Source organism: Emydura macquarii, unplaced genomic scaffold, assembly GCF_026122565.2.
Source record: "Emydura macquarii macquarii isolate MOO-44397 ecotype Brisbane River unplaced genomic scaffold, CSIRO-AGI_Emac_v2 contig_306, whole genome shotgun sequence".
Taxonomy (NCBI): Eukaryota; Metazoa; Chordata; order Testudines; family Chelidae; genus Emydura; species Emydura macquarii.
The window spans coordinates 6743454-6768938 of NW_027130443.1; the positions used below are offsets into that span (position 1 = coordinate 6743454).

Consider the following 25485-nt stretch of genomic DNA (forward strand, 5'->3'; position numbering starts at 1 on the left):
CTTCACAAACCTGGGGTCATTGGGGGACTCAGGGGATGGCTCATGAGAACCAAACCCTCTTACCTCCAGGGAACTGGTCTGAATCTGTCACAGGTTGGTGGGGACCAAAAGTTATTCGTATTCCATGGAGGCTGGGGGGCCTGTGTGGAATGAGTGGTTCTTACTCCAGTTCCCACTAGCCAACTGTCCACATCAAATCTTTCCCCTCCCTCCCCCCTTGACTGGGATTTTCAAAGGGAATTAAGCACCCAACTCCCATTGAGTTTCATGGGGATTTGAGCACCTAACTCCTTTAAGGCCCCTTTGAAAATCCCAACACTTGCTAGCAATCTCAGCAGAGGACAAGGGTTGCATGAATCACGGAGCTAAAACCCCTCCCTTCTTTGGTTTAGGAACATTGGTGTGAGACTTTGCATGTAGCTGGTCTATGGATAAAGAGAGCTCTCTAGTCTCCAGGGCATTATCCAGAACCACATTCACGTAAACCCTCCGTTAACGTTGAAAATAGCAGTAGGGCCTCGGGAAGCCCTGACCCATAAAAAGGTGATCCTCTGAGGGCCGATTTGTTTAAGAGCCTTGACCTCTCTGCCCCCAGGATTGGCTCTGTAGTGGTCGACTGTCAGTGCTTCTTCAAGCCAGGACCCAACCCCAGCGAGGCAGATGTTCACAATGCATTTCAGAACGGAACTAGGAATGAAAGCACACAATGGCTGGGAGGCCGCTATCAGCTGCAGGAAGACCTGGGGAATGGTATGTAAAACTGTATAGAAGAGCTGGCTGCCCAACTTCCATTCTGGTTAATCCAAATCCCCAGAGCAGAGTCGAAAGTGTCTACTTTAAAGTCCTTTCTTCTCTTCCACTAAGAATACTCTACTTCCCAGGTTTGAGCCAGAGAATTCCCAGAACATGTGCCAGTTTTTTGGCTCATCAAGTTTGGCTCAACCCAACATGTCGGGTCCCCAGTGACATTTCCAGTCTTTCATTGTTAGACAAGGGGAGGGGTAATTAAAGCCATTCATGGGGCTTTCATAAAGCTTGGATGTTTTGAAAAAAAAAATTGTAGATACAAAATCCCAAAGAAATGACAGGAAGGTTTTTAACACTTTAGGACTGAGGGCTTGTCTACTCTTACCTCGGAGATTTGGCAGCAGTCGACCGGAGTTACACAAGCTACGCAAAAAACTTGCATAAATCCCGTCGACTTCTCTGCTTCTGTTCTGTGCGCCATCTTCACTGCACTGTGCCACTTGAGAAGGTGGTCTTAATACGTTGATTTCTGGATCGACTGATCAGGTCTTCACTGACCGCTCAGTCGATCCGACAGTGGCCACTTTGCCGCTTTCAGTGTACACATAGCCTGAGACTTTCAAAGTGGATTAAGGGCGTTTGGCACCCAAATCTCACTGAAATTCAAATTTGCGTAATGCCTTCCAGTCTCCCAACCTTAGCCTCCCAACCTAGTCTCCCAACCTAGCCAGGACAGCTCTGGCTACACAGATGCTCTAGTTCAATGGGCCGTTGCCTGCCTTGAAGTCTATGCTGTATTTTTTACTGGTTTCTTTTCTTTCTTCTCAGGTGTGGAGACAGTGATTAAGCCAGTAACTCAGACGCCCATCAAAGCTGAGCGAGAGTCTTTCAGGTTAAACTTCACCATCACCAACCTCTTATACTCGTCAGAACTGAAACAACCCAATTCAAATGCTTATCGGCTGAACAAGCAGAAGATTGAAAAAGAGGTAAAGTTCTGGGGAGTCTGCAAATGGGCCCGATCCTGGTCCCAAGGGAATTTTGCTATTGGTTTCACTAACAGCAGGGATGGACTCCTTTCAATTGTTCAAAGATTACTTGATACAATCCTTTGTGCCCACATTGCAATAATTCTTTTTCCTGTTCCACACAGCTTGACAATATTTTCAGAATTAGCAGCATCCAGAAGTACTTCGTTGGCTGTTCAGTTGAAAGCTTTAGGTATGTCCCTTCTCACGGGCTGTGTCACACAAGAATTGTTATTTTTTAAATTCCAATTGAAGGTTTATTGAAAGTTTTATTCAGGAGCCTATGCTAGTTCACATTATTTGAAAGTATTGCATTTGTTCATCTGCCCTAGCCCGAACCTCTGTGCACTAAAGCTGAGATGCATGCTGGGTTTTCACTGGAGGGAGAAGAAAAATCACATTCACACTCACTCATCTTTTGCCTTGCTTCAAATTTTTCTGCAATGGCAAAAAGCGCTTTTTTTGTGCTTGGAAAGTCATTTTCAGGCACCACTAATCTCTAGGGGGAAAAAAGATTTCACCCACATCCAAAACTCAAAATTAGGCAGCTTTGCAAAAGCATAATGAAAATTGACCAACCCAGGCACAAAACCCACTAACTCGCCCTTCTCCACAATCCCTGATGATAATTTGGGGGGAAGGGGGTGCAGGGGAACAAGAGTTTGACTCATCAAGCAGAAAAGTGACTTATCCAGAGTAAATGTAATTTTGTAAGTCTGTAATAGCAGCTTCTTCTGCTTTTTCTAAAAAGAGAGGAAACTTAAAGGTGAAAACTGGCCAGTGTGCTAACAAAACATTGCTCTGAGATCTGCAAGCATGAGCTAAGCATGAACACATCACTGGCCTCTATCATACTTTCGCTGACTTTCATCCCTGTTGCATATTCCTGGTCTATCTCTCTCAGTAAATTTCAGCATGCTCTGTTGTGTGTTCCTCCCCCTACATCAACGGTCTGTGGCTTGCATTTTCCAGGCCCATCCCCGGGAAAACTTACACTGGTGTTAATTCCATCTGCAAATTTATGATGGACAGCACCTCAAGGAGTTTTCAAAGAGAAGAAGTGTATGAGGAGTTTAAACGTCTAACCAACGGAGTCACTGAGCTAGGGGAAAGCTACAGTCTAGCCAAAGATAGCTTGTTAGTTAATGGTGAGTAGCATGGCAGAACCCTGGAACCTGGTGTTTTTGAGCAAGTTGCCACAATTGCAGTTCTGCTTTCTTGCTGTTCTCCTTTTCTTCACATGTTCCCCTTTTCTTTCCAGATTATTCTCCTCTCAACACAATGGCAGGAGAGCCCGGTATATCTGGTAAGGGCTTTTGAGAAGCAATTCATATTCAAGCTGCTGTACAGATTTTGAGCCTCACGAAATTAGTACGGAACACGCATAGACATGAGTTTAGATTGATGTATCCATGGCTTCAGTGACAAGAGTGTAGCGAACTGGCTCTTCCAGCAGGGAACCAGCTCTCAAGCGGGGGCAGTTAGAGTCATCAGGCCTGTGGAAGCCCAAGGATGAGTGGCAGATACAGACATCCTGGGGCCAGTTCAACTCTGAAAGTTGTTTCCAGTCACCTTTTGGGCCTGTAAAACTTGACCGCTCCGATATTTGCAGAAAACAAATGCACAAGAGCTGTGAGACTGGCCATGGAGAATCCACTACAAACTTGGTACAAATATTCACGGGAAATCCTTGCATTATCCAGCCCTCACTACAGCTTATCCACCAACAGTACACCCTGAGGAGCACAGCACATGCTTCCCCTGTACCACTAGGCTTCCCCTCAGATCTAGAGAGTCAGAGTTTGAGGCCAGAAAGGACCAGTAGCTCATCTGGACTGACTTTCTGTACATCCCAGGCCACCAGCACCCCCCACTGACCCGCACACCATCTCCAACAGTCAGAATTAGATCCAAGTGTTACAGTCCTCAGCAGACTAGCCTATTGCATGCCATAGGCAGAGAACAGGAAGAACTGAGATGCACCAAGAGACATGATCAGTTGCCAAGAGGGGAGTTTGCTATTTGATGAACCAGTCAGTGCTGGGCCTCTCTGGTGCAGATGCCAATAGAGGACCCAATCAGTGCCCACAATAGGGGTGTTTTAATGACATGGACATTTTTGCACTAGAACCTAGTGGGCCCCCTGGTCTATTTCACACAGGCCGCTGCACATCCACCCCATGATTAGGACACTTAAAGAAAGAGAAGTAAACCTGACAAGACATACGGGGCATTTCACATCCCGCTTTTTCCCTTTCCACATTTTCAAACCTCCCCTTTAAGTTGAGCAGTGCCCCTGAAATTTAGCCATAGCAAAAGTTCTCCCAAGTCACGAGGTAGGCCTTGTGTATAGTCTTGTTTCAAACCAAAATTACTATGAATTTAAAGATCTTTTAATTTGTGCTTTTGTCCTTCCAGAGCTCCCATTCTGGGCGATAATCCTCATCTGCCTCTCGGCATTGCTTGGCTTGATCCTCCTCTTCCTCTTGTTTTTCTTGGTAAGTGGCCACTTCGCTGTCCTGCGTCCTCCGAGTCACCAATACCCTGGAGATCTTGGGGCTGGAAAGAGGATAATTATGGAATCAGGCATTCTGGCAGATTTAGAGACATTGAAAGTAAATCCAACCAAAGAATTAGTAAGCGAGGAGCAAATAGGAAACACAAACAGGGTGGCAACACACATGGGAAAAGAAGAAACATTTTGGGCCAAATCCTCCCTGCTTTACTCATGTGACTTCCGTGGGACTGTTCACCTGAGTAAGGAGAGAATATGGCCCATTGAATAAGTTATCAAGGAAGCAGGTTGAAAAGCATAACGGAGGGATATGGCAAAATCCAGGAAAATAGAGGTAAGGTCAACCCCCAAAAAGACCAGTGGCTTCTTTTTCTTGCTGCTCTTACAAATTCTCATGTCCCTAAATCTCTGCAGAATGGTGAGGACATGGAGCTACTAAGTGCAGAAAGTCAAATACCTTAAAAAAATTACCAGCTTCATGAATCACACTGAATACTTCCCATTCAAACTTCTTAGCAATAGGGAGCAGGCTAATGTCCCCTTCCAGGGTCAGACTCCAGCTGCATCTCTGCTGCATGGGGTGTGGATCCTCTTCCAATCTCCCAGCAGAGTTACTACTGGGGATCTCAGGATAGGGAGGAAAGCCTCTCCTTTTTGGTCTCTTCTGTTCACAGGGCTCTCACAACACAAGCTGTGTATCCTTCTTTCCAGATAGGCCAACAAGGGTTGCAAAGAGAAAATCGGTTAATTGTTCTCAGAGGTTTAAGAAGGAAACAGCTGGTCATTCTGAACAGGGAGCTTTGAAAAGGAGAGAGACTTAGGAGCTGAAACTGGAAGCTCTGCCATGGACTGGCTTTGTGGCCTTCGGCCAGTCATTTTACCTCTCTGCCTCTGAGTCACATCATCTGTAAAACGGGGATAATATTTACCCACCTGGTAAAGCACCCTTAGGACCTCAGAGGAAAGGTGATACAAAGGCTCACATTTCTCTCATTAACATTGCCTTCTTCCCACCAGATTCCCTTTTGTCTGAAAAGAAAGGGAGGCCTGTACCAGGTCCAACAGAGCATATACGGGGTCTATTTCCCACATCTGGACATGAGAAAAATGCACTGATGTAATGCAGAGATGAACTCTTTGAACTCAGAAGTATCTCTTCTCACTGACCCATTTCATCCACCAAGAGAGAAAAAATGTTTACAACTGCTGTAAAGAATGTTCTATTTCTCCGCCAATAAATTATGGTTAACCTGGGACACATCTTTCCTTTCGGCCTTGATACAGAAAATCTTTGCACTGATCTCAGCAATTACTTTGTACTGTGGAAAACTGCCGGCCATGTAGATGTGTTGGGAAAAAAATATTTATTTTTTTATGCACTGTAGTATTTAGAGCAAATGTTATACATCCAAAAACATCAAACAAAAAATGAAGTGAATGCTAGATGAATGCAGTCTTCAGGGCTGCTCAGTGTTATGTAGTTTTTCTGAAGGGGGGGCTAAATTATGCTAATTTATGGTGTTTTAAGTACTGTCTATTGTAAATGAACAAAACCAAGAAAAAGCACTTTAATTCTACTGGTTTTTCCTGCTTTATAATTAAAAAAATTATATATGTATATGTTTGAAACAAATGAGAAAAATAATTTTATATTTTAAATGATGCCAGGAGATTTTTATTTTTTTGTCAAAGATGCATTGTTAAATATAACTTTGTGAATCAGTTGTCCCATGTCACTCGGGATAGATACTGTAACACAGACTGTAATTCAGAAATAAAGTATCAGGAATCATTCCAATAAAGCTGGGACTTTATTTTATTCAGCATCTAAAAATTTAGCTTTGTGGCGTTCTCTTCGCTTTTGGCTGGGTGCCAAAGTTGCTGAGTAGTCTTCAGGGTGGAGTCAAAGAAAAGATGTCTATATTTGACCTTAAAGAAGCCTTGAAATAAATTCCATCAGTTTGGTCCTTCCAGGGGAGTTTGTTATTAACAAGAGTTACTAGCATGTTCCCAGGATCGCAAGCCCAAGTCCACAGTGGCTGAAAGCTGATACCATCTGAGAGCTGCTTTTCGGTCTATGTGACTTTTGTTGTTCCCTTTAAAATCACCTTCAAATTAGCCGTACCTTTCTCTTTTGCTGGCAGTCTAAGGGGAGAAGCCAGGGGCTGACCAGCTCATGAAGACTGGACTCTGTCTCGCTTCTTAGAGGTCACCTTGGCAGAACAAGATTGAGGCACACAGGCCAGGGCAAGATGGGGGAAGCCAGCCTTGCTGTCATTGATGCTGTCCTCATCCTGTGGATAAACAGAGGTCTCCAATCTCCAGGACTGTTGATCTGAGACCTTTCATTAGCCTGAAACTCACACATGAAAGTCTGCTTCCAAATGCATTGTCCTTGCGGATTCAAATTTCATAGAACCAGCTACAAAATGAACCCAGTGCCAGCAAACAGACACAATCATTATAGGCCACAAAAAGAGAACCGGGGTGAGAAAACTTGTAAACAATGGAAACATGGGCTGCTACCACTTCACCTAATGCAAACCTCCCTTCATGAGTAGCAGCGTGTCTCATATTCCCTCTGTGGGGCCAGTCACTAGAGGTAAACTTCAGAGACTCACCCAAAGGCCTCAGTTTAGCAAAGCATTTGAGCATGTGCTGAAATCCCAGAAGGAAAAGATTCAGTGTTTAGCTGAATGGGGCCCAGAACAAGTCCATTACTCCCCCCAACCTTCCAGAATTGCCTGTGTCATTCTGCTGCTGCTCTTCTCATCCACCACAGCCACAGCACCCATAGAGCCAAAGGCATTTCCTGCAGGTTCCTGCCAAGGCTCTACTGAGCACCCTGGATGACCTATGCAAGGCACTGCTATGGCCCCAGCACTGTAGTATTTGAGCACCTCACAATCATTAATACAGTAGAACTCCATTTATACACCCTCCATTATCTAGCTCTCCATATTAACCAAACAGCCAGCGCATACAGGTCCAGAAGTGGGCGATCTCGCCTGTGATCGCTAGACAGCGCTGCAGCCTCGCACTTTCCCATCCTCTAGCTTATCCGAATTGGCCGCAGTCCCAATTAAATTGGATGAACAGGGGTCTGCTGTATATTTATCCTCACAGTCACCCACGAGGCAGGGAAATGCTATCCTCCCCATTTTATAGGTAGGGGATTGAGACAGAACTAAAACCAGATTTGTAAAGGCCCAAGATCACACAGGAGGTTCATAGCAGAGGAGGGAATTGAACATAGGTCTCCCACATCCTAGGCTAATGCCCTCGCCCTGGGGCTGTTGCTCCTTAGAGTGGCACACAACTCGTACAGTTCACTTTATCCAACAGGGAGCGAGCCACTGCACTTGTACTATTGAATTCCACAGTGAAACAAGCCAACCCCTGGGCCCTCTTTACTTGTTACTTTGAGGTCCTGATTCTCCGTGGCTTTGCACCTAGTGCAGCCATTCACAGCAGCGCAACGTGAGTGTGAGACACTGCCATTCCGAACTGGGAGCATTTTACAGCCAAACTTCTCTCTGGTGCCATTGACTGAACAGAGTCCAGGGGAACAGAAAATCAGCCTTGAGTCTTTCAGAACTAACATCAAACAAAGAAATATCCAATAAAAGATATTAGGTCTCCTGCCCTGTCACTCTCATATCCTGGGACCAACTTGGCTGTAGCAAACTCTGCAAACATCAAATAACTGGCCAGTTTGCAGGTCATCAAACAACCCCTTCTGCAGAGGATCGATTGGAAGGATAGATTAAAGATGGCAGGTAGGCTGTTAAATTGGATTTTTCCTTCTATGGAAAGCCACCTTTAATAATAAAACAGGGCTGTCTGAGAAATTGAAAATAGCAGCCCAGACCTGATTACATTCAACATGAGTAAACAAGACAGGCTCAAACACATACATTTAGTGCTTCAAAAGGGCTAACATCCCAAAACTGAGGAAAATTATGAATGAAACTGATTGAGATGAAAAATTTTGCTGGGAAAATATGATTGAACAGTTGGAGAGTTCTTTAAGAAGAAGGATTTATTAGATGACCATAAAGTCATGATTCCACAATCAAGAAAGAGGACAACTTTGGTTAAAAACCCATCCCTGGTTCAGTGGTGAAGGGAAGGCAGCAATTAGAAATAAAAAATAATATATAACAAATGGGAAAAAGGGGGAAAGAAGATAGCAAGCAGTATACATTAGAAGTTCTGAAGTGTAGAGAATTGGTAAGGGAAGCTAAGGACACCAGGGAATAATCCATGACTGACAGGGTTAAGGACAAAAAGGAGGAATTTAGGCATATTAGGAACAAAAGAAGTCCTAGTTTAGGCCCATTACTAGATGGAAATGGTAAAACTGTAAATAATGATGCAGAAAAGGCAGACGTGTTTAATAAACATTTCTGTTCTGTAGATCATATTTGGAAAGAAGAAGGATGATATTGTCATATCACATGAGGATGATACTAATGGACTGGAATGTAGTTGTAACTAAAAAGGATGTTAAATATCATCTACTAAAGACAAACATTTTAAAATCAGCTGGCTTGGAAAACTTGTATCAAAGATTCCTAAAACAGCTGACCGAGGAGATCTCTGGCCCACTGGTGTTAATGTTTAATACAATCTCAGAATATGGGAAAATTCCAGAAGACTTGTAGAGGGCTAATACAATGCTAATATTGAAAAAGGACAAGTGGGATGACCTAGGTAATTACAGGCCAGTCAGCCTAACATCAATCCTGAGCAAAACAATTGAAAAGCTGATATGAGATTTAATCAATAAAGAACTAAAGGATAGGAATATAATTAAAGTTTTATGGAAAGTAGAACTTGTCAAACAAATGAAAGAATGAAATCAGAAGTTTGGCTGATAAAGATAACTATGTAAATACAATATACTCTGACTTTTGTAAGGCATTTCACATTCTGATTTTTAAAAAATAGTGCGACGCAATATCAATAAAGCACACATTAATGTTAAGAGTTAGCTAAGTGACAGATCTCAAAGGTAATTGTCAATTGTGACTTGATTACAATGCACAAGTACCTTCACGTGGATTGAATACCAGGAACTAAATGGCTTTTTAGTGGAGAAAGGCAGAACAAAAACCAAGAGTTGGAAGCTGAAGCCAGACAAATAAATATGTAATAAGAGCAGGTAGAAATTACATGTTTTCAAGGATCCTTCTGGGGATCTACAGAGCCAAGAGCTGACTGGCTTGGGAAGGTCTTTATTTTTGCTAATGGCCAAGCAATGCCTCTCACACCTGTTGGTTAGGTAGCAAGTACAGAATCATAGAAATGGAGGGTTGAAAGGGACCTTAAGAGTCCAGCCTCATGTGCTAAGGCAGGATTAAAAAGGACTTCCTCTAAAACAAGCCCCAGGCTGACTTCCCCACTTCTCAGCTTGCCTCAGCTCTGTGCAGAGAGACAGGGCTAGCAAGATATTTAGTTAATGATAAACAAAACAGGCAGATCATGGTGGTGGACTTTATTCACCAGAAAGGGATTCACTTGAGTCAATGTTTGGTTACTATCTGCCATCTGGGGAGATCACAGAGAGGCCAGAAGAGCTCTTTGAGTAGCTTAGGAACATCAGCAGAGGGCGGTTATGGAGATGGAGTCACCTATCCGACAAGAGCTGGAGCGAGACGCCCATCTTATCGCATAGAGACCTCTGAATGGCCGTTGGATGGTAATGGCTGTCAGTCACCACTGGCTTAGGCCAGAGTCCAACCAGCTACATAAGGGAGCACGACTCTTTCGTCAAATATTTCCAGCTAAGTAAATGCTTGTCTTCTGTCAACGACCTTTTTCTCTAAGAACCCTCAGAAAGCCACGTGCGTGGGCTGTGGACTGGCAGTGTCATTGCTCCCGAGGCAGCTATGCTTTGGCCGTGGCATTTGGGCGCTATGGAGCTCTGAGCCGAGCCAGTGAGCGTGATCACGACTCGGGTGTAGGATCTCCCCACACACCCATCCTTGATCTGTGCCCCATGGGGCATGGCAGCAAGGACATCGTAGGGAGCAATCCAAGATGGCGGCTCTTTACCTCAGAACTGACACAACTTTCGATGAAGAATCAGCACCACAAAGGGTTTAAACCAGTGGTTCCCAACCGCGGGGCAAAAGTGGCCCGTGGAGTCTTTCAGAGTGGCCTCCAGCTCCCCTCCCGCTGGCTGTAGCAGGGAGCATGGCAAAGTGCTCCGCCTGGTGCCCTAGGCGCTGGGGTCCCTGCTGGAGCCAGAGGGAGGGGAGCATTGATCGGCACTCCCCTCCCTTTGGCTGTAGCAGGGAGCACGCTCCGCCTGTCACAGCTTTCAGTGAAGAATCAACACCACAAAGGGTGTAAACACAGGGCAGCTGGAACTTACAGTGATCTTGAATTTCAGAGCTAGACAAACCTCAGAGTGAATGACTGAGCCTAGGAATTCGTAGCAGTGAAGAGCGCAAACCACTGCTGGCCAACCCCTTCCCCCAACCCTAGGGGTGCCTGCTCTAGTTAGATTGTAAGCTCTTCATGACAGGGACTCTCTATTAGTACAGCACCTGGCACAACAAGGCCCCACTCGTGGTCAGCTCTGAGGCACTACCATCATAACCATGGTTTATAAGAATGATGTCATACAATAATTATATACGTAGAATTATGTATTACAAATATATATAATAATTATGTCATAAAAATGTCAGTACCTCACGTCATGGGCCAGTAAAGGGTGTTGTGCAAGGCCTGCTTGGACACTCCTTAGTGACACAGCAGATTGCAATAGCTCCATCTGTCAAGACTAGTTAGAGACATCTTCATTCACGGATCAGTGACATGACAGGTGCAGGTGACTCAGAACGTCGTGATTCAGAAGAGGGCTTCTGCCTGAGTCACCTCTGGGCCAGGGCACCAGCAGGGCGTTCAGGGCACTATGCTTCTGAAGAGGCCATCTTTCAGAGAGGGTCTAACAGTCAAATCCTCAGCATTTCTAGTTGTGAAGATCCCGTGATCCGTTCCTGAAGAATGAGCTTGACTCTCATTGTCCTAGTCAAATTCGAGCTTGGGTCACTACAGCGTGCCTCTATAAATTCCCCGTGCAGTTTGAATTGGTTAAAGTATTCCTCACTTCCGAGTGTCACCGTGTGGCATGTAGCAACGGTTGCGTTCCATTTCAGGGGTGAGTCTGGGATCGTTCTGGATGAAAAGCACTGGGTAAAGAGCAGGTATTAGAGCTTGATTCTGCCCCCTCACTCTCTGAGTATCACCTTATTCCCTAAGCTGTCCTATTACAATTAGTGGGGCTTCTTGCAGAGTCATACTAGTCAATAAGCATGGTAAAAATCAGATCATTATTATTTTATACAGTTTAGCCAACGCTGAGCCACAATTCATGAAGGTTTAGGAGGCTTTTTCCTTAACTCGCACCTTTTAGGCCAAGGTGTTGCAACACCCATGCATAAGCTCTCTCACACACACACACACACACACACACACACACACACACACACACACACACACACACACACACACACACACACACACACACACAGAGCCAGGCCCACGTACAAAACCACAAATTGAACATGGACTTCATCCATGCAGCAAACCTGAAAAACCATTACAAAATAATTAGCACCTCACAATCTCCCTGTGCTCCCTCCAGGGCTTAAATTAAACAAGGCTTCCAGGCAAGGATTTGCTAAACCTTCTGAAACTCTGAAGGACCTTCTGACCCACAGAGCACTCACACACACAGTTCAGCGAGACGAGAACGATGGAAAAGCTCTTTGCTTTCCCCGGAGTCAAACCCAGTGACTGTTTTTATCCCAAACCATAATAGATTTATGCAGTAGCCAAGCCCACCTGCCAGGATTTCTGATCTTTGATCCCCAGATGCCCGGGACATTCTCCGATGGTCAACGTCTAACAGTATTTGACAACTCGAGATCCAAGCAGCTGCAGATACCAAGCGAGCTCCAGTCCGGCCCTGTCACTCACTTGCATTGTGGCCTGTGAGCCAGGTGTTCCAAAGGGCTCAGGACTAGACGTTCAGGTGCTCAGCACTCACTCTTTGGCCCAGATTTTCCAAAGACCTGGGGCATGCTGGTTACAGGATGAGTGCTGAGGCCTTGTGAAAATCTGGCCCTTAATGTCACACTGGGAGCTGAGCGGTTGCCCGAATGGCATGGGAATCTGTCCCTGAATGTGATGCACACAGTTTCCTGGGAAAAGCCAGGCGAGATGTCACCCAATCACCCTTTCCTAAGCTCTTCCCAGATGCATTTTCTGAATCTGAAGCATGATAATTACTAGAAATAAAACACTTCCCCCCCCCCCCTCCCGCTGCCAGTGTGCAGGATTTTACCACAGGCGATGCCGCTGGGAGGAAAACGAATTCAACCCAGGGCTCTGTGTAATGGTGTGATAGTATTAAATAACTCTCCCCTCTACTGGTGAATGGTAGCAGTAGAACTTGAATCTTTCCAGCAAACGTTTTTACATGGCAAATCAAACCTTCCTAATATCCTTGGAGCCAAACAAACAGAGGACAGCAGCTTGGCTCCCCGTCAGCTCCTGGGGCTGGTTTCTAAACAGAGATTGGAACGTGGCAGGCAGAGGATTATAAACCTGCTTGCCTGACCCGTTACAGGCAAACAGGATTTTCAACCTCCAACACAGGGTCAGCTACAAAAGCTGGAAGTGTACTTACAGCCACTTGCGAAAGAGGCTTGCAGAAGCTCTGGGAGGATCGTTTATGGTGATTTCAATTGAATTATAAGTACGCCCAGGCTCAGCAATCAATGCTCAACCATAACCCCTGGGCAGGCAGAGGGGGAAGGAAGCGGGGAAGCAGAGCAGCTCACGTTACACTTACCAGGGGTGCAGGCTATGCCTACCACATTGGGAACAATTCACCGGTTAGGTCACTCCATGTTACAGGAATATGCTAAAAGCAATGAGAGCAGCACCAAAGAGGGCCAGTGACTGGGGAGATTGGCCTGGACTAGGACTCAGGACACCTGGGTTCTATTCCTGGCTGTGACCTTAGATGGGTACTTTGTTTCCCCTCCCCACCTTTCTCTCTCAAGCCTTTTAGACTGGAAACTCTTTGGGGCAGGGACTGTCTCTCACTACATGTACGTAGAACCCCACATGCCTCAGAGCCCCAGGCTTGGGCTATTTATATACTAGAATACAGATAAGCAATACTCCTATGAAGACCAGAGCGGTACTATCGCAGAGAGCACACGGTGCTGGAGAGGTCTTCTGGGTGGTCATTTCTGGGCTAGTGCACAGTGTCTGTGGTCCAACGCGTCTGGCCTAGGAGGCAGGGATGTCTGACATGCCCAGACTAGGGGGCGGGGACGTCTGACACGCGTGGGCAGGGAAGTTTCTATTTCTGTGTCTTTCCTAACATTTCTGACTTTTTCTGTTGAAGCAAAGGGCACAGGGTAAAAATAGAAAGAATCCAGGGCCCTGAGCAGCTGCTTGAGTCACCCAGCCCCTCGGGCGAGAGCTGTACCCCCATGCGGGTGTGTCACATACCAGGCCCCATGCTTGCTATTTCCTAGGTTTGGTTTTCTCTCTATTCTCTGAGCCACCAGCCATGCCCTCCCTCTCTCTCCCACCCCTTTCTGCCTCTCCCACCACCGCCGTGTGCTACATCAGCCGGGCACTGAGGTTGGACCCGTTCCCTGGTCTGGGCACCCACTCAGTGGGGCTTTTCCTTTCTCTCCCCTTTCGCACCGCTTCAGTGAAAAGTTGATGGGCTGGGAACACGCCGCTGGCGAGAGGTGCCTCACTTTATCCCCAGAACAGACAAGCTTTCCTATGCCCCCTCCAGCCAAACTGGCTCTGGAGGAGCCATGTCGTGGGCCCTTTCCCCCTGGAATGCCCAATCCTTGCCTGCTGCGAAGGCTTCCAGCATAGGGGGTCCGTTAGGGCCAGGTGCGGTGGGGACTCCTGTGATGAGGATGACTATGAGGCACTCAGCTCAAACCGTCCTCTCACTCAGCTCCTCAGATGACGACTTCCTCCCAGCCTGGGATGGATTTGGGCCAGCCACGTTGAGCTGAAGTTCTCTAGGCCCTCCCGGGCTCTGAACTGGGAGCTCACTACGTGAAAAGTGACATTCGGCACCACCTAGGAATACCCCCTGAGGGGACTAGGGATGGCACGTCTTTCTGGAACAGCAGCTTCCCCTGGAGCGGCTGGAGGGCGGGAAGAGGAGAGAGACGCTGCAGTCCGTTACTAAGGACCGGAGGTCGGAAGGCAGAGCAGAGGCTCCGTTCCGGAGTTATTCGCTGGGCAGGATTACTGCAGCTGAGTCAGAGAGGTAGCTCAGGGGAACAGCGCCCAGTCGGAGCAGGCGCCCTGGGGGCTGAGCTCCAGCATGGTACTCAGAGGGGCTGGTGCCGACCCCTAGTACAGTACGCTAGGAAGTCAGCTCTTTTGCAACGTTCAGCCCTTGCACTCGTCTCCCCAGCTTCAGTGGGGTAAGAACACGATGGGCAACACAGGCAAGGGGCTGAGAAGGAGAATGGCTGTGGTGGTGTGACGAGGGCAAAAGGAGGGGACAAAGCAACACAGTTCCCTACGGGGAAGCTCCTGCTTGACCCGTTTGGCAAGGTGCTCCAAACCCGGCCACCGTGAGTGGCTCCTGGCTCCATGTTTGACCTCAGGGCGGCTTCATTTCTCCAGTCACTTTGCTCAAGGCAGAGATGGTAACAGAGGGTATTGCTAGTGCAGCACCAGGAGCACAGAGGTGCCCTGCCCATGCCTTCTCTTTCTTGGGCTTTGCCTCCTGCACCAACAGTCGAACATGGGTGTAACCCAGGAGCCTCCACCGCGGTTCTGTGCCACACTGGCCAGCTCTGAATCTGCTCTCTGCTGCAGGGACCAGCCTATCACAGACATCACGGGCCAGAAAGCTGGGCCCTCAGTGTGGGAGGAGTCTTGCAATGAGGGTGCTTGCTTTTACATGCCCTTGTCTCCCTTGCCGCCTCCCACCTCACCCCCTCGGCAGCCCCAGCTACTACAGCAGCCTGGCAGTGAAAGCGCCATGGACTTTCAGGGCTGGGAATGCAGGGGAGGCCTCCATGTGCTTTTCTTTAGCGCCAGGTGTAATTACAGTCCCTGTCCTGCAGCCAGGGGAGTGACAGGTGAAGGAGGGAGGCTGTGGCCTAATTAACTGCATTAGAGGGCCGGAGCCTGAGCTGCTGTAAACAATTAACCCCCGTTAAGTTACATCAGCTGAGAAGTTAGTCCACAGAGCCCAGGGGCAAGAAGAGGTTTTATTCCATGCCACTCTAGCTGGTGTTTTCACCCCGAGCACCCTCTAGATCCTGATTCGCTCCATGCCAAGCCTTTGCTGGGGAACTCTTGCATCCAGCCCCCACACAGCAAGTCTGTGGTTTAAGTCATTACTAAGGCAGGGACAAGATTCTAAATAAGAGAGAAAGGGGCCCCGCCCCCCGCACAGAGAAGGGAGCTGGGAAAATGTGCATGGCTGGATGGTTTTGTCAGGTTTCTTCTTGCCCAGAGCAAGAATTTAGGTTTGCAGCAAACACCCTGGCAACACCCACCTGTCACCTGTGTCATCAGCCTTCCAGCTGACAGTGCAGCTATGTGCGTGTATCAACGTGTATCAGTGTCAGGCTTGCACACCTTCCACACTGCTCCTTATCGGACTGCCCTCCCGTAGGTAGCAGCACCCTTCTCACAGCTCACACCTCTCTCAGCGTCCTCTGCGCCACATCACAACCCGCTGCACGTTGGCGTCTGACTCCTCGGCCAATGTTGTCTTGAACCAGCCACAGGCACGAGCTGCTCAAGAGACAGCCAGGACTGGAAGAGCAGGGGTTGCTACAGCACAACGGAGTTGGGGGGTGAGACTGGAGTGGGAAAGCGAAGGGCACTGCAGGTCAGGCCTGACCTCACCTTCTGATACTCTGGTGACCCTGAGACTAGGTGGTCGAGTAACTTAAGCGGCCTGGTGTGTGCTGCATTGCCTTCTCGGTATTACCAATCTCAAGAGATCAAAAAGCACGAGTCAGACCCTCCAAAAAACCAAGAGATTCATTTTTTAAATGCCCGTGTTGTGTTTTCTGCTCTGTCTTGTGACTGTGGAACTCCCCCTGCCCCTTCTCAGCAGGCGCTAGTCAGTGGGCACTGGCTGGCCTCACACACGGTACTGATAGCCCCTGGGCTGTGCTGTTTGGTCATTGAAATGCACAGGCCAAGCTCTGCAGAGGCCCAGCAGCAAAGCAGTGCCGGGGAGGCAGGTCAGAATGAAAGCAAACAGGCCAAGCTGGCCTCACCACGAGTGGAGCAGCGGTAAGTCAGCACCGAGGTGCATGGATCCAGCTGGCTGGAGGGGAGCAGGGACCTGGCAGTTCGCTGTGCATGCTCTATGCTCTCCCATGAGCCCCTATCGACAGTTACTTGATTTATCCCGAAGGGACTCCCCTGTGGTTATTGAGCCCGTGTGGAAGGCGCTCAGCTACTGGAAAAACCCTAAGCCCAATAGAGATCGTAATGTGCATTAGAACAGTCCAGGGCCTGGCAGAAGGTGTCTGTTGCAGGAATTTCTAGAATTGGGCCGGTTTTGTAGAAGACACTCACATTGCATCAGCAATCTGACAGGTGCTTGGCAGCCGGCCTTGTAAGGGCTCCACACTCACTGGCATTACAACGCAATCGCCCAGCCCCTCCCCACAAATACCCTCCCTGTGAATAATTCTCAAGTTTTGGCTTACGGGCATGGCTGCATTTGTACCCTGCTGAACTCCCTGCCGGGTCAGACTCCCGCCCGGAGCAATCAGTCCAGCCCTTCAGCTTTTCAGGGCAAGTAATGTGATAGGAGTGATGCTGTTTCCTGCGTGGGAAGCATTCTTGAGCTGTGTTTGCATAGACAGAGCTGCAGGAGTTCAGAGGCATGCTGGCATCTCCTGCCATCTCCTGGTCACGGCAGGGCAGTGCCACACCGGACTGGAGCAGGCAGCAAGCAATGCAGGCTGCATTCAAATTAGAGCACCAGGTTCAGAAGGGCTGGTGGCCATGGCCCGATTTCTCTTTAGAGATTCCCCCATGCAGCGTATAGATCAATGGATGTTCTCAAGCACCCCGGTGTAGAACTATTCTGTCTGTTCATTGTGTCTGTGTGACCCTACGTCAACCTCTATGCCTGATTCACAGATGGGGCGGGCACCACCCCACCAGGCCCAGTCAAGTTCAAAGGCTACCTCTACACTGCAGTCAGAGGTGTTACCGCAGCACCTGTAGTTCTATCCCAGCTAGCTAGATCAAAGCCGCAGTCACACCTCTGCTGTGGACAAATCTTAGCTCCAGACCTCAGACCGCGGCACCCCCTAGTAGGAGACAGTCACAATTATTTTGATCAGCAATCTCATCTGACTTCTCTCTAATCAAAGGCCGGAGTCTTCTGCCCAGTGATTCCTGCATCATGGCCTCTGGATCAGCGACACCAAGGAGGACAACAGTCTCAGGAAGGGAAGTCACTGCAGAGCCCCAGCCAGCCCTAGACATCTTGCCAGCTAGGGCAGACAACAGTGTTTGGCACCCTGCCCACCCTCAAGCCAGCCGTCCAAGGAAAAAAAAAAAGCAGAGAGCTGTGGAACCTCCATCCTGTCCAGATGTGGATTTGGCACCACTGGAAGATTGCACCCAGAGCACCTGCCCTGAGCACCTGCCCCTAACAGCAGCCCCCTGCACAGAGCTTGGCAGCCAACCATGCCTCACCTGGAATAGGATACAGAATCTGAGCCACAAGGAGTAAGATGGGCACATAATGTTTGACCCTGGCACCACCACGGGGCCCTACATCTCCTTGGTGAAGGGCTCATTATTCTGCTCGTTATTTTCTGCAGACCCCCTTCACATTAGCTCTCTCAGCCACGGTTTGCGGCTTTCAGTCCACCCTTGTTACTGCCGCATTAGCTCGAGCTATTTCCATGACACCGTGTGCCAGGGAGGGAGCCTGGCTCTCTGGACCGAGGAGTTTAATTGGTGAAAACAATTGCCTCGCCTTTGAAGGCAGCTTTTTGATGGCAACACTCAGCTCTCAAAGCACCCTTCTTACGGACCAGCTTAAAGCAAGCTAGTCAAACTTCCTCCTGGAGTCCCAGATGCATTCCCCTCTCAGCCGACGCCCTGCCTTCAGTGCCATCCGCTGACAGAGGCAGATGCACGGGGTTCTTTAAGCACTTCGCTCACAGAGCACAGGTTGGACTCTCCTGGCCCAGAGGAAGGATGGGGTTGAAGAGATCTACAGTCAATTTAGGTCACTGTATGACCTCAGGCAAGTCAGTTGGGGCCTGTCTATACAAGGAAATTGACCTGCATAGATATTCTGGAATTACTCCCCCACCTGGTCTCAACTCTGAAATCAAAGTGACTTTATTCTGGAACACTTACTCCGCTTTCAAAGCTATTTAACATCTCACAGATTATTTCATGACGGACTCTTGGCTGATTCGGGTGTGGAAGAGTGATAGTCTGTGTGGAGAACATGCAAACCCAGGAGTTCTCCAGATCAGACAGCACAGAGCCGAGTGCGTGAGTGTTGCTGCAGGAAGAAAAGAGCTCTGTGTTCTTGGGCGTGAATCCACTGTCACAAAGGAGCCTGTCCTGGGCACTGCTAGGTGGGGTTTTCCTTCCCCGTGCTGCTTTCGGCCAAAGAGCTCACAGCAAAAACAGAGGGAGAGCAACAACGCCCCTTGAGATGCCTTAGTTACACTGGCTGCATAGGTTGTTAAATGGTCAAGGTTCAATTCCACCCTCACTTACGCCAATACCAGATTTACATCTGCGTAAGCAAAGATAAAACTGGCCCCCCTTATGGGAACCAATTCATTATAGACCAGAAGATAAATACAGGAACTGTAGAAATAAAAGCAGCCCAGTTAGTCTAAAGGGGATTATCCACATGTGTGAAGTCAAGCATATGACATCTTTGCAGGATCAGGTCCCACATTTGTAGACACTCAACACATCAATGTTGCCAACTCATGATTTTAGGGAAAGTCTGGTAATATTTAGTGTTATTCTTAAAGCCCCAGCTCCTGAAGTCATGTGAATATGTGAAAAATCTGCCTTTTTTTTTTTTTTTTTTTTAAAAGGAAGTTTCTATCCCTGTGATTTCATAGAAAGTATTTGTCCCAAGTGCTCTCCTAAAAGTTCAAAAATCCAGAAGGCAAATAAGACAACGCAAAATACATGGATTTTGTAAAATCACGGGATTTTTAAAGCCACTCTTATGGTTTTGCAGTGCTTGGGTTAACGATACACAATTGATACACTGAATTTAAAATCCACTTAAACTCTTAAGGAAGGACCATCTTTTTGTTCTGTGTTTAGACAGCACCTAACACAATGGGGCCTGGCTCATGACTGGGGATTCGAGGTGCTACCGTAATCCAAGTAATAATAATTCAGTTATTTATAAATTAACAAAAGATCAGGCTTCAGTGACAATGTCAAATGTTGAAAGCTCAGTGGGTTCTGACTTATGCATAAACAACAACAACAAAAAAGCTTTGCCAGAAGTTAAGCAGGAGGAAACAAGAAATTAAAAACTCACCTGTTGGTACCTGCCACTACTACTCTCACTGGCTCATCAGGGCTCCCGGAGGGCAGGTAATTGAATGGGATGACAGTGCTGAGTTACAGAGATTGCATTCCCCACGCTTTATCCAGAGAAAATTCCTCCCTGGAGGCGTAGAATCCCAAAGGGACAGGCTGGCGTCTGAGCTGGGATTAAGCAATAAACCGCTGGTGCCTGCTCCGGAGGTGGGGTGTTGTGAGGCACAGGACAAAACACATAACAGGGGCAGAGATGGCCCGTTTCTGGGCCTCGCAGGAGTCTGCCCAACTGCCTATGTAAATTAGACAGCTTCAGGGTAGGTCTATTTTAGCCCCCACACTGGAGTGTTTTATTCTCACTACATCTCCATGCAGTACACAGACACTTATTATCCCCATTTCACAGAGGGGAATTAAAGCACAGAGAGACTAAGTGACTCACCCAAGGTCAGATAGGAAGTCTGGGGCACAGCCGAGACCTGATCCCAAGTCTGCCCGACCCTAAACAAGCACTTTAACCACTGGCCCATCCTTCCCCTCTCCTGTCGGCCTTTAATTTACACGCTGCTTCCCATGGTCCCCACAGAGCCTTGGTAAGCAAAGAAATGCTGCAACATGGTGCTTTCCAGCCAGGCCTCTGGTCCACTCTCAATCCAGCCGGTAGGCCAGGCGCTGGGAGCAAGGCCAGCTCTACCCCAGCCAAGGAGACTCCCTGTGCAGGGGGCATTTGCCAGGGCCTGTTTCCAACCACGTGCAGGCACTGCCAGACGGGCATCAAGGGAGGCGCCTTGATTTGAGCCCATGGAGCCTGAGAAATGCACCCGTGGCTCCAGAACGCACCCTTCGGTGGGGGTTATTGTTGTGATAATGTGTCACCTGCATTTTAAACATCATTTCCCTCCCTCATCTGGAAGCCGGCGTTAGGAGTGTTCTTAGTAATGTACCCTTCCGCTGTGAAAGGCAGTGACTCACCAGCTGGCGTAACCCCCAACGGCTGGGCGCCGCGTAGCTGGCTCTCCTCCGCTGGTGCCCTCTGCCGACAACTGCTGGGGCCCGGCTGTGGTCTGCTTCGTCTCAAAACTCAGTTCATGTCCAGTCCCACCCTTTCAAGGGTGATAAATCCCCACTGCAAACAACTGTCTAATGACCTAATGCCAGGACTTCAGCCCCAGCTCTGGGCCTTCCTTCTCACGCCCCTTCCCCCAAGGCTTCCCCCCGCCCCCGCTATCAAGCTCCCCCCTCCGCCGGTATCAGGAGGAGTGTGCGGCCACGTCCAGCAGCCGGGCAACCGGCTCCCAGTCCAGTTCCTGTGGAAAGCAGCTGAGCTCAACCCCCTCAGCCTCCTTGCTGTCCCCCTGGGTTACATCCTATCCTGCTTCAGCCCTTCCCAAGCTCTGCTGAGTCCTTTCCAGCTCCTTGTACGTGGGACGCCTCTCAGGGCTTTGCCCCTGGAGGCCCAGCTTCTCCACTTCCATCAGAACTCACCACAGGTGCATCTGTGCCCTCTCTCGGGAAAGGATCTCAAGGCCTGTAGCTGTCTGTGTTCCCCCAACCGCAAGCCCTTCCTTTATCAGTTAGCCCCAAGCTTCCCAGCTAGTGCTCATTCTGAACTGGGCATTGCCCTCCCTCCATGTGCAACTAATTGCGCCCTGCCTCCCATTAACCCTTTCACCACCAGGGAGGGAGTCCACAACCCGTCACAAATTCCTAGCAGGAGATTATCTGGGAGGAAGGTTTTAGGCTCCGTGTTTTCCACGGCCCTGGACTCTTCCAACCCCTTCTCCTTTCTCCTGCCTCCCAAGAGTCTGGCTGCCTTTTGGCAGCAGTCTGTGGTCCAGCTCCAGCTAGTGCCTTCAGCTCACATCACGCTGCAGCCATAGGTTTCTAATCAATGTTAACTAAATGTCAGGGCTACTGTGTAGGAGAGAGACCACCCTGGCTTAAAAGGCAGCAGTCCTTTCCCAGGCAGTCAGAATCCTCACCCAGGAGTGCATGCTCCTGTACAGCTGGCTAGAGGCCACACCACACCCCAAACCAGTGTCGTTATCCGTTCCCTCACTTTGACTCTGTCATGCCACCCCTACCCACAGCCCAGCGTATGGGGCCAGGGGAACCCAGCACAGTAATACATGGAGTTCAGAGTGCTAATTAAATATCATGCTTCAGGGCATCAGCTGATAGCTTGAGGGGTCAGGAAGGCATCCCCTCCAATCTCCATTTGCTGCACTGCAGCGCTACCCAGTTGCATTAGGGAATTAGTTTTTCTTCCTCTGAATCATTGTCTATTGGCTCAGGCAGGATAGTAGGGCATATATAGTAGATATCTGAGCTGATATGTTCAGTCCTACCTATGTAACTATATTTCTAGTCCTCCTGGATGATCACACAAGTACCCCCTTTTTACTGTTGCCCCTCTCGTTAGAACTGCCTTGCTCCATTCTAGAGCCTCAGACCCCATCAAAGGAATCAGCCACATGGAAACGTTAATCTTAGGCAGAAACTATTGCAACACCTGCCCATTCCAGGCTATTCTGTCAGAACACCACCCTGGCTTACTGCTGGTCTGTGATGGCATTTCTGTGTCTGTCACTATAATCTCTGCTATTCAGAGTGTGCCAGACCACAGAACAAATAGGAGAAGTAAATACATGTAGTGGATACAATGAACATTGCAGACGAAAGGGTGGCAGGCTGGACCAAGGGTGCTGACTTGCATGCCAGGACACCTCATTCTACTCCTGACACTAACACCCATCAGCTCTGTGACCTCAGGCAAAGTTCTGTGCTTCTGTTTCCCCTCCCAGTCATGGTCTGTTTTGACTATTTAAATTGAAAACTCTTCAGGGCAGGTCCTGTAGTCAATTGGCTACATCTGTTGGAGCAATTAACCAGTGCCCCAGTTGATTTGCCATCCCCTAGTTAGAACAGCTGACCAGCTGGACCCCACCACAGCCCAGCCCTGCTGTCAGCCTGCCCTTAGGAGGGGCAAAGTAGCAGGGAGGTTGCTTGAACTATAGCTTTCTGACCCGCCCACCTCCCCAACTGCTCTCACAGAGCTTGAGTCCCTAGTAAATTCCCCACCTTGCTGACTGATTGCACATGCTTTAGTGACATCATTGCTGCACTCCTTCACCGTGGCAACAGATCCCAACAGCTGCTAGCCCAGAATTGTGTCAACAAATAAATGCAATGGACAAAACGGAGGACCTTGTGTTGGGCATGCACTAAAGTGTGTTCCAGATTGATGGGCACCTGTGAAATAATACCTAATGCATATGTACCACTTTCCATAAGCAGATCTCACTGGGCTTTCCAAAGGAGGTCAGTAGCGTTATCCCCATTTTACAGTTGGGGAAACTGAGGCACATGACAGGGAATTGACTTGCCCAAGGTGATCCAAAGCTTAGAATCGCACTCTCCTTAAAGTCCAGGGTTGACTTCAGACAGGAGCGATGTCAAAAGGGCCCAGGTAAATCCTCTCTGATGTGCCTTTGGAAATGCAAATACAACAGATGCCACCGTTAACAGCGACAACGCCTCCAGGGTGCAATGACACATGTAGGACACTGAAGGCAGTTTGGTCCCAAGGGCTCATGGGGCAGTGCGACTACAGCCGATGTGTTTGCCTTGCAGCCTGACAGCTGTGCAGTACTCTTCTGCTGAGACGTGCCAGAGATTTTGTTGCATTCGGGGCAACCAGTGGCCCAGAGGGCTAGAAGTGAGCAATGCAGATTTTCACCTGCCAGTCACCAGTTCAGCTCTGAGCAGTGGTAGTCTCTGCTGACGGAAAGTCCTTATGTCCTGCTGGCTGGTGAGTGTGAAAGGAGACAGGGTGCCCCACCTCCTAATGCACAGATGTCCACATCACATGTGGCACCTTTGCGGTCTCAGCAGAGACTCTGTGAATTGATTGAGCCACGCAGACTGACAACCCAAGTCCTGGCCCGGATACCCTAGAAGTGGAGTATCCAGGTCAGGACTGGGGGCACAGAGGAAGCTTGCAATGCTGCTGCTCAGGATGTGCTTTGCTGTGGTTCAACAGACACCTTTATGAAAGGCAGCATGGTCCAGCAGACAGCACCTTGGCATCAGAACTGTTTCCTGCCCTGCTGTTGATTTGCTGTGTGATCCCAGGGTGAGTCCCTCCCTCGGTTTCCCCTCCTACCTCTGTGTGTCTTGCCTTGACGATTTAAACTGTATGCGCATCAGAACAGAGACTATCTCTTTCACCATAGGTTTTTGGACAGCACCTAGCACAGTGGGGCCCAGATCTCCGTTGTGGCTTCTGGGTGCTGCTGTCATAATAGTCAGTAACACTTTGCCCAGGGCTGTCAGGCTAGTACTTGTTACCAGCCCTCAATAGACTTACAATATTGTTTTAAAAGAAATCATCAAAACCGGTAATGCTGGTTGCTTGACACCCATCACTTTCTGCTACAGCCGCTGCTGTTTGTGGTGCAGTAGTGACACCTGGTGTTCAGTGTGATCAGCCACACACATGCATCACCTGTGGGTGTCTTCCAGTCTGCAGGGCTCAAAACAGCTTCTTCTGCAAGGCACTGTTTCTCAGGCCATTCCTACCTCCTGGATGGCAGATGTCTCTCCCAATGTCTGTGCAGTGTCACTTATGCCCAGTAATAAGAAGCAGGCGGCGGGGGAGAAATCAGGTTATTTTTAAAAGTTGGATAGAATAATCCATTGTCCGAGACACTGATTTTTCAAGGCAGCAAGGCACGTAAGTGCTTTCGAATCTCCCACGAGGTGTCTATCTGCATCTTTAGACACCTAAATCCCTTTAAAATCTGGCCCTTGGTGCCTCTACCCATGTCTCCGTCCAACTGGCAGTCCCAGGGATGATGATAGCCTTCTACTTTCTCACTAGAGGAGTTCTCATTTGGTTCAAGTGGCAGACACCCGGCCTGGGATTATCAGAAGAGTTTAAGGGAGTTAGGTGCCCAAGTTTCATGGGGGTTATGCTCAGGCAGCTACACCACTTTGATCATACCAGTTCTTGTGCTAACGGTCCTTGGTTCAATCCCTACCAACCACCATTTGTTACAACAGTGTTAATGATGAGTCACCTTTTTCCATTTGCTCCTTTAAAATAATGCTATCAACATTCAGCGGATATCGGTCCAAATTTCTTTGAAGGGATCATGAAGCAGACACTTTACACTGGGTTCCTCTTGCCCAAAGACTTCCTATATCTATTAGTCCAGCACATGCTCAGTTAAGAAATTACACAGCCACAGTGGCTCGGTGAAGTAGGAATGGGGTCAGAAAGAAACAGTGAGAAAGGAACAACGACAAAAAAGAGTCACCTGGCAGAGGACAGGCACAAAGGCAGGGACTGATGGCAGATAGGACACAGCAGGGAAAGGATGTTAATACAGTCGGCCAAACCACCTGGTTGGGAAAATGTATCATCCATTGTGATCAGGGAATTCCGCTGAAACAGCTTCATTGAAGAAGCCGGAATGATGTCACAGTTCTCTCTATGACATCAGCGAGCCAACCTGTCCTGGACCTAAGTTAACTCCCCTAAAAGCCACTTCCCATTTTACCTCCAAGGAGGCAATTTCTGCCTCCACTAGA

General features: G+C 48.5%; 1 protein-coding gene across 1 annotated transcript in view; it reads left to right on the plus strand.

The window, feature by feature from the left end:
* MUC16 (mucin 16, cell surface associated) overlaps positions 1–3095 on the plus strand; it is a 75819-nt gene extending 72724 nt beyond the window's left edge. Inside the window, exons 64-68 of the mRNA XM_067562056.1 lie at positions 596–750; positions 1576–1736; positions 1901–1968; positions 2748–2923; positions 3037–3095. Coding sequence (XP_067418157.1) covers positions 596–750; positions 1576–1736; positions 1901–1968; positions 2748–2923; positions 3037–3095 — 619 coding nt within the window. The remainder of the gene's footprint in view (positions 1–595; positions 751–1575; positions 1737–1900; positions 1969–2747; positions 2924–3036) is intronic.
* Positions 3096–25485: the final 22390 nt, after the last annotated feature.